The 15,646-nt window shown below is 48.5% G+C and overlaps 1 protein-coding gene across 3 annotated transcripts in view; it reads right to left on the bottom strand.

Moving 5' to 3' along the window:
* Nucleotides 1-5,509: 5,509 nt before the first annotated feature.
* Nucleotides 5,510-15,646, bottom strand: part of PTK7 (protein tyrosine kinase 7 (inactive)) — a 60,060-nt gene continuing 49,923 nt past the window's right edge. For all 3 annotated transcript variants that reach the window (XM_027127289.1, XM_027127291.1, XM_027127290.1), the window contains exons 18-20: nucleotides 7,999-8,150; nucleotides 7,007-7,185; nucleotides 5,510-6,513 (exon numbers count right to left, since the gene is read on the bottom strand). In XM_027127289.1, coding sequence (XP_026983090.1) covers nucleotides 6,353-6,513; nucleotides 7,007-7,185; nucleotides 7,999-8,150 — 492 coding nt within the window. In that variant the 3' untranslated portion in view covers nucleotides 5,510-6,352. The remainder of the gene's footprint in view (nucleotides 6,514-7,006; nucleotides 7,186-7,998; nucleotides 8,151-15,646) is intronic.

The raw sequence follows: 15,646 nt of genomic DNA, 5'->3' as shown, positions 1-15,646 counted from the left end.
TACTAAAAACATGGCTTGTTCATCAAACCCCTAAATACAGGAATTAAGAGCCCTCCTCTCCCCCCCCCTTTCCCAATAGTTTTCTAAAGAGGTTTTTTTTTTTCTCTTTTCCTAATTTACTCTGCACAACAGGTAGTTAAACATATGGAATGTGTTAGCTCAAGAGGAAGAACAGGTCAAATAGATAAATAGGTTCCAGACAGGCTTCAGGGGCCACAAACATTTGCTTAGGATTTGTCTAAGCCGCACAGTCAAAATCACAGCCGTTGGGGTTCATTCTTGCCTGGCTTCTAAAGACTTTTCCATTTGAAAAACCTACTTTAGACACGCAGGGTGGACAGCCCTAAGCGGTGGCACTCCACTCAGCAGAGGTCGACAGCCGTCTGCCACGTCCGCAGGGAAGGGGGTCCAGGATGACAAAAGTACTCAGCTTCCCTTCACAGAGGCTGCCGTCTCTCCCAGTTCACCGAACCCCAGGGCAATTGCACAGCAGCATTAGTGCCACAGCTCCTTCACAGCCCTTTATCACCGGCGGGGGAAGGGGGGCACCACTCCACCCACACCACGTTACTGCAGGTTCAGGAAACAAAACTGCTGACGTGGATAGTTACAATCAAAAACTGGCTCATAGGTGTGTCTTCTTTGGACCATAGAATATTTTAAAATCAGGAGATTTTACATAGAAATCTGATTATCCGGCCTCTCTCAAAAAATTGGAATTTTTAGCAACCCCGGGCCTACACGCCTGCAGGAGCCCAATATTATGGAGCAGAGTTGAATGGTGGCCAGAGAAGAGGCATCTGCTCCCAGGTTCACTATAGACTCTGCACAGCCCACTGAACTCAGATAAGTCCCCTGCCTGGCCTCCCTGGAATGTGAGTTTGGTGCTTCTCCGATAAGGCCTCAATCGCAGTAGCCCCCTGTCCATCCAGACCATGAAGGACCTCCAGAAGGGCATCAGAATTTCAGCCAGATCCCCTCATTCTACACCATTCCCACCCTGAACTTTCTTTCTCCTGATTTTTATCACCCAAATAAAATTGGAACAAAAATTAATTACTTTTTTAAAAAATTTATTTATTTTTTGGCTGTGTTGGGTCTTTGTGGCTGCATGCGGGCTTTCTCTAGTTGCAGCGAGCGGGGGCTAATCTTCGTTGCGGTGCGCAGGCCTCTCATTGCGGTGGCTTCTTTTGTTGTGGAGCACGGGCTCTAGGCCACGGGCTTCAGTAGTTGTGGCACATGGGCTTCAGTAGTTGTGGCTCTCGGGCTCTAGAGTGCAGACTCAGTAGCTGTGGTGCACGGGCTTAGGTGCTCTGCGGCATGTGGGATCTTCCCGGACCAGGGCTCGAACCCTCGTCCCCTGCATTGGCAGGTGGATTCTTAACCACTGCGACACCAGGAAAGTCCAAGATTGCTTTTAAAAAAATTGCTATCACCAAAAAAAAAAAAAAAAAAAAAAAAAAAAAAAATTTGTAACACTCTAAAACTGTTTTCATTGGGAAATAACCAATTAACAACGTTGTGATAGTTTCAGGTGCACAGCAAAACGACTCAGCCGTACATATACACATATCCATTCTCCCCCAGACTCCCCTCCCATCCAGGCTGCCACATAAGATTGAGCAGAATTCTACACAGGAATTCTTAACTTCATATAGAAGAAAAGAGGTCTCAATGGTGATGGCAGCATTAGGGGGAATGGAAAGGTCATGAGTCAGTGTGCCCAGGAAATTTCAGGAAAAGCCACACTGCAAACACTCATCGTGCTTTCCATCAGACAAGAGGAATGTGTTTAATTTTTACTGGCGTATAGTTGCTTTACGATGTCGTGTTAATTTCTGCTGTACAGTAATGCGAATCAGTTATACGTAAAAATATATCCCTTCTTTTTTTTTTTTTTGCGGTACGCCGGCCTCTCACTGTTGTGGCCTCTCCCGTTGCAGAGCACAGGCTCCGGACGCGCAGGCCCAGCGGCCATGGCCCACGGGCCCAGCCACTCCGCGGCACGCGGGATGCTCCCAGACCGGGGCACAAACCCGCGTCCCCTGCATCGGCAGGCGGACCCTCAACCACTGCGCCACCAGGGAAGACCTATCCCTTCTTTTTTAAGAGTTCTTTCCCATTTAGGTTACCAGAGAGCATTGAGTAGAATTCCCTGTGCTATACAGTAGGTTCTCATTAGTTATCTATTTTATACATAGTAGTGTATATATGTCAATCCCAATCTCCCAATTCATCCCACCCCCCTCTTCCGCCCTTAGTATCCATGAGTTTGTTCTCTACATCTGTGTCTCTATTTCTGCTTTGCAGATAAGTTCATTTTTTGGATTCCTTTTATTTCTTTTTCTTCTCTGTTTGCCATGGCTAGGACTTCCAGAACTATGTGGAATAATAGTGGCGAGAGTGGACATTCTTGTCTTGTTCCTGATCTTAGAGGAAATGCTTTCAGTTTTTCACCTTTGAGAATGATGTTTGCTGTGGGTTTGTCATATATGGCCTTTATTATGTTGAGGTAGTTTCCCTCTGTGTCCACTATCTGGAGAGTTTTTAATCATAAAACGGTGTTAAATTTTGTCAAAAGCTTTTTCTGCATCTATTGAGATGATCACATGGTTTGTATTCTTCAATTTGTTAATATGGTGTATCACATTGATTGATTTGCGTATATTGAAGAATCCTTGCATCCCTTGGATAAATCCCACTTGATCATGGTATATGATCCTTTTAATGTGTTGCTGGATTCTGTTTGCTAGTATTTTGTTGAGGATTTTTGTGTCTATGTTCATCAGTGATGTTGGCCTGTAATTTTCTTTTTTTGTGAAATCTTCGTCTGGTTTTGGTATCAGGATGATAGTGGTCTTGTAGAATGAGCTTGGGTGTGTTCCTTCTAGAGGAATGTATTTTTTGCTTTATGCAAGTCTATACCACTTGACTTCTTCCATGATCAGTATTACTTCTATGCGAAAATTTTTCTCTTAAAATTAAGCAAAGGGCTTCCCTGGTGGCGCAGTGGCTGAGAATCTGCCTGCCAATGCAGGGAACACGGGTTCGGGCCCTGGTCTGGGAGGATCCCACATGCTGCAGAGCAACTAGGCCCGTGAGCCACAACTACTGAGCCTGTGCGTCTGGAGCTTGTGCTCCGCAACAAGAGAGGCCACGACAGTGAGAGGCCCGCACACTGCGATGAAGAGTGGCCCCCGCTTGCCACAACTAGAGAAAGCCCTCGCACAGAAAAGAAGACCCAACACAGCCAAAATTAATTAATTAATTAATTAACCAAAGATAGAAACAGGGCAGAGGTAGAATAAATGGATCTTGGTGATGGCCTGCATGGGAAGGGGGTGCACAGAGAAGAGGGCTCATGATGGGTTGAGATTCTAAGTAAGGGTGACTATTCTCCACCAATAATGGGAACAGGGAACTTGGCTTAAAGAACAGGTTTGGGAGAGAGGTAAGTTCAGTTTGGGCCCAGGGAAACAGGTAGAGAGAAATGTCCTGTAGAAAAAGGGGAGCGTGAGTCTAAAGCTTGAGGTAGAGGCTGGAACTGGAGCTAATGCTTTGGGAACTGTCCACACTGAAGGGCCAGTTAGAGTCACATGAGGTAAGATGAGATTCCTGAGGGTGAGAATGTCGAGAGAGGAAGGCCAAGGACAGAAGCCAGTGGAACAGCCATCTCTGGGGCAGGCAGAAGAAGGAAGCCACAACCAGGGATGGAGAAGGCCTGGTCAGAGAAGGTGGATACGGCGTACCATCACCAAAGGCAAGAGAGGAGAATTTCAAAAGGCAGATGTGGCCAGCAGTGTTAGCCACTGCAGAGCGGTCAAGGAAGACCAGGCATCTTCCTTGATGCCTCTAAGAAGAGGCTTAGTGATAAATGACCTTCTACAGTACTGCCTTCCCAGTACTTCTGAGTGCATCCCACAGGAGGAAATAATTTTTACATCACAACATCGAGTGAATTCAATTATTGTATCCCATTTTTACACCCTGTGTTGGAATAAGATATCCACATCCTTTGCAGTCACATCCTACTAGTGCTGCTGTTGGGTTTTGACATGTGACTTGCTTTGGCTGATAAAATGTTAATAGACCGACGCTTTTAAATGTGCTGGCATGATCTGGCGGGACTTCTTGTGCTCCTGCTACTGCATGGGAGCATGCTCTGGGGGCCAGCAGAGTAGACCCAAACCAGACCTACCACCTGGTGCCAAGCCCGCCTGAACTCAGCTAAGTCCAGCCAAGATCAGCCAAACCTCACCAACTTGCAGATCTGTGAGAAAAATAAATTGTTGTGAGATTTGGGGTTTTTATGCCGCAGCACCACCCCCATAGTTGACATAAGCTAACATACCCAAACACATATCAAATAAATAAACAAAATTTTGTAAAACAATACTTACCCATAAGGTATACAGTGTACTCAGATAGTTTTTTATTGTTTCATATTTTTAAAATGATGGTTACAACCCACAATTTGAAAAGCACTGCTCTAGAGAAATTGTTCTTATGGGTTTTTCTTGTTTTTGTTTTTGTTTTTTTACACTCCAACACACCTGAGGGATGTACCACACTGTATATCTACAACAGTGGCTCACTTACCATTTAACCTTAGGGAAACTACCTGACGTCCCTGAGCCTTGGTTTCCTAATCTGTGAAATGGGAACAATAATATCTGGCTAACAGAGTGGTCACAGAAGTTCAATAAGATAATGCATGCTAAGTGCTTAGCAAAGTGACTGGTACAGAGCAAGTATTTAATAAAAGCTGTTCTTTTCATTACTGAGAAATTTGGTGAGGAAAAGAAGGAACTAGGGCAATTCCAGAGGTCAGGACTTATCTCTTTAGGATGGGGAACCATGCTGAAGTTACGATATGGTAGATTGTAACTGATGACACAAGGTCTAGGTAATGAAGAGGCAGGAATCAAACCAGCTGAGGGCTGAAAGCCCTGGAGCAGTGAGGCATTAAGCGCATCTCTGCTCAGCCTTATCTCCTCCATCACCTTCCTAGAGTCTTAAAGGGATTCAGAGACCTGAATCTGTCACTAACTCCTTCTCCAATCCCACTCTAACTAGTTCCCTCCTCACACTTCTACGCTCAATACCTGAGTGTGAGTACCAGGCCAGCCAGCAGAGAATAATTAGTTGGCATCAAAGAGCAACACAGGGTCACATGAACAAGAGGTGGCCTCACCTCCTCTGAGCCCACATTCTCAACTTCCCTGGGAGGAAACTCCCTGGCAGTCCAGTGGTTAGGACTCCATGTTTTCACTGCTGTGGCCCGGATTCAATCCCTGGTTGGGGAACTAAGACCCCGCAAGCCACGCAGTGTGTCCAAAAAAAAAAAAAGTATTCAACTGCTCCACAAACCAGAGAGAAGGACCAGCGTCTGCCAGTTATCCCTGCCCAAGCACCCCCCAAGACTCCGGGAAGGCACATGGCTCCTTCCGATAAGCGAGGGAAGAAGGCACATCATTTATGGGCAAAAAGTAGGGAATGAGCATCAGAAGCAGGTTGTAAAAAAGGCTTCTTTATTGAGAGCAGCGAGTGTAAAAAAAACAAACAAACAAACAAACAAACAACAACAACAACAATAAAGGTGTGAGGCAGGGGTGGCCCACTGTCCCATCTCCTCCAGGACCCACCCCTACATCCCATGCCCTCCCACCCCACACTGCAATTACATACAAAAGCCGCCCACGGTGCATACAAAAAGGGCGGGTTATATAGTGTCAAAAGCTCCTGAAAACTCCTTCATCTGCCAGGCACTTAGGATGAGAAAAGGAGAGAAGGGTGGGTAGGAGGCGCAGGTCTGGGTCAGCGTGCACATGTCCATGGCGGGGGTGGGGGTGGGGGGGGACTCGCTGGCTGGGTCCTCCATGATCCTAGTGCAGACCCCAAAGTGGTCCCCAGAGGCCAGAACAATCCAGGACTTGAGTATATTAAGGAAATCCCCTTGAAGCCAGCTCACCTCCAGCCTAGCCCTCCCCCGATGAAGTTGGCAGGTGAGTGGCAGAACTGGACCTGGTGGAGGGGAGGAGACCCAGGCCAGAAATTGGGTTTACCTGAGGCACCCACACTGCCCCTGATGGGGTAAGGGGTGGTAGAGAAAGCTGCCCAGCCCAAAGCCCCAGTCACCCAGTCTGGGTCCAAATCAGCCTCCCCAAGGGCTGAAAGTGAGGAAGAGGAAGAAAGCCCAGGCCCTGCCTGACCTCAGCAGTGCCTGTGGTGCCCGGGCGGGGCCCCTAGGGCCCGAGAGGACCAAGATCTTGCCCATCATGCTGTGGGCACCCCTCAGGAGGTCCTCCCCTGCCCACGCCATCCTGAGGCACAGCCTGCCTGGGCTCCCTCCTCACGGCTTGTTATCCGCGGGGTTGTCTCCCAGGGTGTTGGCGATCTCGCTGAAGGAGGGCCGGTCCTTGGGGCTGAGGGCCCAGCAGCGCTGCATCAGCCGGTAGAGTTTGGAAGGGCAGCCCTCAGGCTGCGGGAGTCTGGCCTTCCCAGCCTGCAAGTCTGCAGAAAGACGGTGGGAAGAGGGTTAGTCAAAATATTTAACCACCTGTCCAATACTCTGTGGAGCCTGCAGTTCCCACAGGCAGCCACGTGAGGGAGACTCTGAGGGACGCTGGCCAGTGTGGATGAGCAAGGATTCAGGGAGTTTATAGAAAGCATCTTGCAAGCAAAGGGGAGGACTCCCCTGATTCCAGCTCTCTCTGGCTGGCGGGGGCAGGGTCCAAGCAGCACAAGAAGCAGCCAATACACAGGGGCTGAAGTGGGGTCAATAGGCAGGCACCAGAGTAGCTGGAGTGAACGCTGGGGACAAGGGCTATTTACCAACCAGTATGAAGGTATTTCGGTAATCTAACAAGTGCAGTGGCCATATCCACGTACGTGCTGATACCAGCCCTGAGAGAGGAGGGCGGGGGCTGAACTGGCCCCGGGACCCTGAGCAAGCTCTCCACCTAGAGAACATCTGGAACCGTCTCTCGGAAACAGAGCTGCCTACCTGCCAGCACTTCGTCGTCTGCCTGCCCTCCGTGGGGCATTTCCCCGTGAGTGAACACTTCCCACATCAGCACACCGAAGGCCCAGACATCAGACTTGGTGGAGAAGTCGCCCTCCAGGATGGCCTCAGGGGACATCCAGCGCAGCGGCACCCAGGCCTGGCGGAAGTGGTAGTACTCACTGTGGGACAAGAGGACACACAGGCATGGGGGTGGGGGGGTGAGGGGCACAGCCTGGGATCCCCGCCTCATCCCAGGTCTGGGTCTCATACCCAAGCTACAGCCCAGATTTTCTGTATCAAGGCATTCAGGGAAATTGGAAACATTTTTGCTTAGCAAGGGGTGGGGTGGGGGGGTTGTATACTGGATGAAACCTGGAGGCATCCACATGGGGTCTGACGGTTAAAAAATTCCCTTAAGAATCAGACTTCACCTAATGTCAATATTTAAAAGCTAATAATCGTACATACTTTCTATATTAGTTTAAAAGTGTGAAAAATGAACACGTTAAATGGAAAGAAATCTTAAAGAGCTTTACTAGTGATAACCCTATCATGACTAAAGCAACCGTCAGACAAACCAGGGTGAGTCAAAACTGGGATGACTCGAGGGGAAGCTCCCGGAGGCACTAGGTAATGTATATTCCAGCGCGATCTCTGGCTACGGGTGCTGAGCTTTCAGTCTTAGCCTTAAAAATAACTACTGAATTCAGGAAGTTACAGAGAGAACCATATGAATAGTTAAATTCTATAGAAAACTATATAAAGTGTGACTAGTTACTTTTGAAAAAGGTTTATAATTTTTTTATCACTAGAGAAAATGTGTAAGATGAGGGAGCTGTGGTCCACTGGCTGGGACGCCTACTGCACCCTTGGGAGAGGGTGGGAAGGTTCTGCCCCTCCAGGGGCCTCCAGCTTTGGACTAAGCCCTTTCCCACCACCCCCACCAGCATGTCTGCCCTCTGCCCCTCGCCCACTCCACCTGTGCCCCCTACCTGTTGTACACATCCTTGCTGAGCCCCAGGGCCGACACCTTCACCTGTCTCTGAGCGCTGACCAGGCAGTTTCGAGTGGCCAGGTCCTTGTGCACAAAGCGGTTGTTGGACAGGTGCTCCATTCCCAGGGCCACTTGGGTACACAGAGCCACCTGGAACGAGAAAGGGGGCTGTCAGAGCACATCAGGACTGGGGTGCTGGCGGACCGCCCTTGACACAGCTCTTGGTGGGGTCTCAGCACCATTAATGTGATGCTGAAGGAAGCCCCAAAACAAAGGCACAACAGCCTGTTCCCTTCTCTGTAAAATGGGAATAACAGGACCTGCGCCTCCTTGGTTGTTGGAGAACTGAATTGAATGAAATAAAGTTTTCGGCCCCACTCCCATGCACAGCAGGTGCTAGATTAAGTGAGTGGCAGGTGGGGTGGGGAGACCACATAGTGACCATCTGCTGAGTGAAAAATAACTGGGCAGTAAGTATAGCTCACATCTTTATGGGCTGCTCCTTTTCTTTTTTTACTTCAAAGTTACATATTTTCTACTAGTTGCATTTCATAAAAAACAAAATAAACAATCATATATATCTATATATAAAATATATGTGTGAGCGAAGGTAGATAGAGACACACACACACACACACACACACACACACACACACACACACACACACTGGTTGCCTCTGAGAAGGGTAGCTGGAGGCCAGAGAGAAAAGGTAGGGAAACTTTTGGTTTATATTTTGGTGTGAACTACATATAGAAAAGTTCATAAAATATGTCTACTTTCACGAATAACTGAATAACTATAACGCCCACACCCAGGTAACAGTCACCAAGTTAAAAAAAGAAACCAATGATAGGCCCCCAGAAGCTCCTCACTGGCTCCTTCCCCATCACAAATTCTCCTCTCTCCTCAAGAGGTAATCACTATCCTGACTTGTATGAAAATAATGTCTTGTCTGTTCTTTACAGTTTTACCGCTGATGCGTATGTTCCTAAACAAACAATACAATTCCATTTTGCCTGTTTTAGAGCCAGATAAGGCTGCAATCATACAAATACATATATTCCTTTGTGCCTTGATTCTGTCACTTAACATTGCAAGGTTCATCCTTTTTTTGGGATATCATTGTACTGAGTTCTTTCTCATCATAAACACATCATAATTTATTCCTTCTAATGTCAGTGGAAATTTGTTTCCCCCGCCCCCCGCCAGATTTTCACTATTAAGAACAGTGCTGGGCAACTACTGAGCCCATGTGCCACAACTACTGAAGCGCCTAGAGCCCGTGCTCCACAACAAGAGAACCCACCACAATGAGAAGCCCACGCACCGCAACGAAGAGTAGCCCCCGCTCGCCACCACCAGAGAAAAGCCCGCGTGCGGCAGCGAATACCCAACACAGCCAAAAATAAAATTAAAAAAAAAAAAAAAAAAGAACAGTGCTGGGTACTTCCCTGGTGGCACAGTGGTTAGACTCCGAGCTCCCAATGCAGGGGGCCCGGGTTCGATCCCTGGTCAGGGAACTAGATCCTACATGCATGCCACAACTAAGGAGCCCATGTGCCACAACTAAGGAGCTGGCAAGCCTCAACTAAGGAGCCCACAAGCCACAATTAAGGAGCCCACCGGCCACAACTAAATAAATAAATAAATAAATAAATAAATAAGAGCATGACCTCTCTCTTCCTCCCTCCCTTCCTCCCTCCCTCCCTCTTTAAAAAAAAAAAAAAACAGTGCTGTTATGAATGTTCTTATGAGTGTATATATGCATGAGTTTCTCTAAGATACCTCGTGGGGGGTCATGGACTGTGAGTAGCTCTAGCATTACAAAATAATGCAATACTATTTTCCAAAGTGTAAGAGAGTTGGGGAGATTTTTCACTGATACTTTTTAAAAGTTTTTGAGCCATGTGAATGTATTACATATAATACATTATATAACATATTAAGTGTAATTATAATTAAGAAATATTAACATTTAAAAAATATACACCAATGCACTGAACGAATATCAACTGAGCATCTACTATACACCACATACAATTGGGTGCTGATGGAATATAACAGGGACGGCAAGACTGGGCTCCTGGTGAGAGGGCAGTCTAGAAGGGAGGTAAGAATTGTACCTGCAGAAGGGTGTCACCAATTGGGGGCAGGTGAGCCATGCCAAACAGAGGTAAAATCAGAGCACCAGGAGAGTGCCTGTAAAGACCAATGGTCCCTGTGCCTCTGTCACCTTATCCAATCCTTGGGAGCAACACCAAGGGACACAGGACATGTAGCATTTCCTCGTGTATAAAAACAAGGCAAACAGAAATGCAAAGAGGTCCGCGTGGAAGGTTATTTAACAAGTTACTGGCCAGCTGTGTATTTCTTCCAGCACACGGACTCACTTTCAGGATCCATAAGGGAGAAGCCACCCACCACGTACTAAATCACGGAGAGACAAACGTGGCTAAGGACCAGTATTATGGGTGACCAAGAAAATACTAATCAAGACCTGACAAGGTATCATTTGCCACACATCTGATTGCAAAAGGTCAAAAGTCGGCCTCTAACCTAACTCCAATGGTTCAGAAAAGTGCATAAGAATAATAATATACAGACACAGAGAATAATAAAGCAAATGGGGCAAAATGTAAACAACTGAATCTGGCTAAAGGGTTTGTAGGAGCTCCTTGAACCATTCTTACAGTCTTTTAAGTTTGAAATATCAAAATGAAACAAACATACACACATACACACGTCAATAAACACATTAAAAAAATAACAATGAGTAAGTAAAAGCAGCCTGTGTGTGGACCAATGACAGTATGTCACCGATTAACCAAGATTATGGTTTATCTGATTCTATGTCCCTGAAGTTCAAAAAGGAACAAAGGTGAATGTGAGTGGTAGAAGGGCTGCTCCCACATTACCCAGGGCAAGGAGGAGACCAAGCAGTCAGAGAGAAGGGGGTGGGAACACTTGTTGTGCACCTACTGTGTGCCCGGGCCCTGAGCCAAGCTAGCCGCTCCCCTTCTTGCTCTCTGTGAGGTGAGCTCCTCCTCAGCTTTGCCCACAGTCCCAGCCGAATGCCAAAGCCTGGCTCTTTCCTCAACACTGCAGCCGCCTTTCCTGGGTCACCTCACTGTGGATGGGGGCACAGGGAGGGCTGTCTGCCATCAGTGACCCCAGGGGTGGGGTGCTGGCTGTGGACTGGCCCTTCAGCATCCCTGGCTGGCTCCGAGCAGCTTCACCAGCCTGGTTCCCAGGGTCACGGAAAGGCCAGGAGAGGAGCTGAGTCCAAACACTGGGAGAGGGGTCACTCCAAAAACAGATCTTCTCAGTCTGTGTGCTCTGACCAGTGAGATCCCTGCAGGCCCCCCTACCTCCACTGGAGAGTTGCTAATTGTGGTCACAACCTACTAGTATGGCATAAAACCCATTTAGTGAATCTTAACCAGCATTTTTTTTTTAAAGGAATAGAAAATATCAGAGTGTATCACACGTGGTAAGGATAACTATCATTCATGGAACTTTTTTCATTTTTTAAATATACACGTCTGGGACTTCCCTGGAGGCGCAGTGGTTAAGAATCCACCTGCTAATGCAGGGGACAACGGTTCAAGCCCTGCTCCGGGAAGATCCCACATGCCGAGGAGCAACTAAGTCCGTGTGCCACAACTACTGAGCCTGCGCTCTAGAGCCCGCGAGCCACAACTACTGAGCCCACGTGCCACAACTACTGGAGCCCGTGGGCCTAGAGCCTGTGCTCTGCAACTAGAGAAGCCACCGCAATGAGAAGCCCGTGCACCGCAATGAAGAGCAGCCACCACTCGTCACAACTAGAGAAAAGCCCGCACGCAGCAACAAAGACCCAGCGCAACCAAAAATAAGTAAATTAATTAATTTTTAAAAAGTGATACTTTAGAATATTTAAAATAAATAAATAAATATGCACGTCTGTGTTGCATTGTGATGTAAAATGTGCTCTCTTTTCTTTTTCTTTTTCTTTTTTTTGCTACTGTGGGTCTCAGTCAAAAAAAGTTTAAAAACAATGGTCTACACCTGCGCTGTCCAGAACAGTAGCCCCCTAGACCCGTGTGGCTATTTCAGTTAATTAAAACTTAATAAAATAAAAAATTCAGCTCCTCCGTCTCTCTAGCCACATGCTAAGTACTCAGTAGCCACGTGGGGCTGGTGACCACTGCACTGGACAGCACAGGTATGGAATGTTTCCACCACCTCGGGAAGTTCTATTAGGCAGCACTGATCCCAACCACAACCAGTCTGGACCCATTACATATCCAATATATCGACTGACACTGCATATGCAGACGGGCTGAACGCGGGCCACTACCAAGAGTTAGGGGAAATCTCATCTTTTTGGTGCATTTTCTTTATCAAAAGTGAAGCCACGGGCTTCCCTGGTGGCGCAGTGGTTGGGAGTCCGCCTGCCGATGCAGGGGACGTGGGTTCGTGCCCCGGTCTGGGAAGATCCCACATGCCGCGGAGCGGCTGGGCCCGTGAGCCATGGCCGCTGGGCCTGCGCGTCCGCAACGGGAGAGACCAAAACAGCCCCGTTGTCCGTAAGGGGCAGACAAAGGCTTTTGTAACAAGCCCTCATCAGACTTGGCTTTCCCCTCAGCCTGCCCTCTCTGCTCTGGCTCCCAAGCTAAACAATCTGCTGCTAGTCATGGGAACAGAAGACAGAGGTCTTGGCCCAGTGACTAACTTGCTATCTTTCCAGAGAAGCAGTGCTTCTGGAAATACTGGCTAAGCGAGGACAGTAAAAGGGAATTCTGTTAACCCAAAGCCAGTTAAGTGTTTCCTTATTGCTGGGCAAGCCGCCATCAGATGGCCACGGGATTAATTTTCAAATGCTGTTATAAACACCTGCAGTTTGGTAAAGACCAGATCCACCCCTCCTTTCCAACTTTAACACCCTGGGGGCTCGCCCGAGTTCTGGCTAAGCCACCGTGACGCCTCCCTGCTCTTCCCAAACAGGCTGCTGCTTCCTGTCCGGCATCTGACTGCTTAAAGCAAAGCGTTGTCCACCAGGTGTGCTAAGCTGCCCCTGCTCCTGGTCCCGACATTAGCTTGCAGGTGATCCATGGAGAAATCACAGGTTACAGTGCTCCAACTTCAACATCTCCATTATCTTATCAGCTACTCTAACAAGCATCACCTACAATTATGCCACCACCCAGGGCCTGTGTCTTTGATTGCTATCACGATCCCACAGCTATCCTGGAATCCTCCTGAGGCTCCTCCCCGTCCAGGCACAGCACCCTCATTCCGGCTCTAGCTGGCCAGGGAGCACCCTGCTTACCACTCCACCTCCCTTTAAAAACTGAACGTTGGGCTTCCCTGGTGGCGCAGTGGTTGAGAGACCGCCTGCCAATACAGGGGACAAGGGTTCATGCCCCAGTCCGGGAAGATCCCACATGCCGCGGAGTGGCTGGGCCCATGAGCCATGGCCGCTGAGCCTGCGCGTCCGGAGCCTGTGCTCCGCAACGGGAGAGGCCACGCCAGTGAGAGGCCTGCGTACCGCAAAAAAAAAACAAAAAAAAACCAAAAACCTGAACGTTTTCTCCTTCTATTCCCCCAGAACCCTAGGAATATAAAGTGGCACAGCAGCTCACTAAATTATTAGCGCCAGAAAGCATCTACAAATTTTAATATAGCTTTCCTAAGAATTTTCATTTTCATGGAATCCCCCAAAAGAAGTGTTTTTCAAACTACTGATCGAGACCCATATGGGTCTCAAAACCAATTTAGTGGGTTAAAAAAAAAAAAAAGGATAGGATAGGAAATATTAAGTGCATCAAATACAGGGTTGTGAAAGATTAATTTTAGTTGCGTGTGTGTGTATGTGTGTGTTTGCTGGGCCATGATGTAAAATGCATTTTTTAAAATAAATTTATTTATTATTTTTGGCTGCGTTGGAGTCTTCGTTGCTGCGTGCGGGCTTTCTCTAGTTGCGGCGAGCAGGGGCCACTCTTTGTTGCGGTGTGCGGGCTTCTCATTGTGGTGGCTTCTCTGGTTGCGGAGCACAGGCTCTAGGCACAAGGGCTTCAGTAGTTGTGGCTCGCGGGCTCTAGAGCGCAGGCTCGGTAGTTGTGGTATACGGGCTTAGTTGCTCTGTGGCATGTGGGATCTTCCTGGACCAGGGCACAAACCCACGTCCCCTGCATTGGCAGGAGGATTCTTAACCACTGCGACACCAGGGAAGCCCTAAAATGCATTTCTTATAGGAGACTTTAACCAAAACCATTACAAAGCCACTATCCTACTCCTGGGCTCCTTGAACCTTAATGAGCTTAAGAATCAGCTGGAGAGCTTGTTTAAAAAAGGCGGATCCGGGCTTCCCTGGTGGCGCAGTGGTTGAGAGTCTGCCTGCCGATGCAGGGGATACGGATTCGTGCCCCGGTCCGGGAAGAGCCCACATGCCGCGGAGCGGCTGGGCCCGTGAGCCATGGCTGCTGAGCCTGCGCATCCGGAGCCTGTGCTCCCCAACGGGAGAGGCCACAACAGTGAGAGGCCCGCATACCGCAAAAAAAAAAAAAAAAAATGCAGATCCTCAGACCCCACTCTCACAGATTCCGCAAGTCTGAGGTACGGTCCATAAATCTCCAATTTTTTTTTTTAAAGCAATGCCCTTCCCCCATCATCCAATGCAGAATATTGTCCTTGGAGAGTATGAAACCCAACTTACTGCATTTTCCCCATCAAGTTCAAGATACTTGGGCAAAAAAGTGTGGAGAGATCTTCAGCAACAGTGGTGACGACTCTCAACCAAAGAGAGTCCCTCGGATCACGTGATGGAAATAACTTCCCGTCACCTGCCTACGCCCCTGTCCCAGCCAAAGCAACATACCTAAACTCCTCTTCTTCCCACCATTCACCTACTTCTTGTCCTTGAGACTTGAACTCGAATGCCTTTCTCTACCAGGAGACCTTCTTTGTTAACCACACTGTCTGTCCACCTAAAGGACGTGGACGTCTTCAACGTCTCTTATTTTATGTCTCTCACTTGCTTTCTGTGTCTTACCTGAAGTCTGTAAGGCACGCGCCATACTCACTTACCCAAGCTCTCCCACTAGATCCTAAGTGCCCCAAGGACAGGCACAGTCTCAATTTTGCATCCCCAAGGGCCCATCATGCCAGATTCACTGGCTCCACGCGTGCCCTGATTTGTGAGCTCTGGGGTCCTGACATCCCACCCAGCTGGAGAAGCACGTCCTGTCCTGTGGCTTTCCATATACAGCCATAGCAGACCATCCTGTGGATTCTCGGAGATGGAGGCAGGGGCACCATGTCAGGAGGCCAGTTCACACTGGCGGAGGATGAAGAAACACGCTCAGGGCCACGCCCAGCCCCGAAGGCCCCTAGACGCCCAGGCTGCCTGCTGCTCCTCCAGCTCAGCGTCCCAAGGCAGGCGACAGAAGGCCTGCTCCAGCGGCCAAGGTGAAGGGCAGCTCTTCTCTCCGAAAGCAACGTGGCCACACAAAGGCACTCACAGGCTCCATGACTGGGACAAGTCACCTAATCTCTCTAAACCTTGGCGTCTTCACCCACAACTCGGACAGCGACATGTATCGCAGAGGATCACCGTGATCGCTGAGGTAAGTACTTACACGGGGCCTGGCCCACAGGATGCCTT

The sequence above is a fragment of the Aethalodelphis obliquidens genome, unplaced genomic scaffold, assembly GCF_003676395.1.
Source record: "Aethalodelphis obliquidens isolate GAN/ISIS:26980383/991018 unplaced genomic scaffold, ASM367639v1 scaffold31, whole genome shotgun sequence".
Taxonomy (NCBI): domain Eukaryota; kingdom Metazoa; phylum Chordata; class Mammalia; order Artiodactyla; family Delphinidae; genus Aethalodelphis; species Aethalodelphis obliquidens.
The sequence above is the reverse complement of the archived record's forward strand: the minus strand, read 5'-3'. Positions and strand labels throughout refer to the sequence as shown.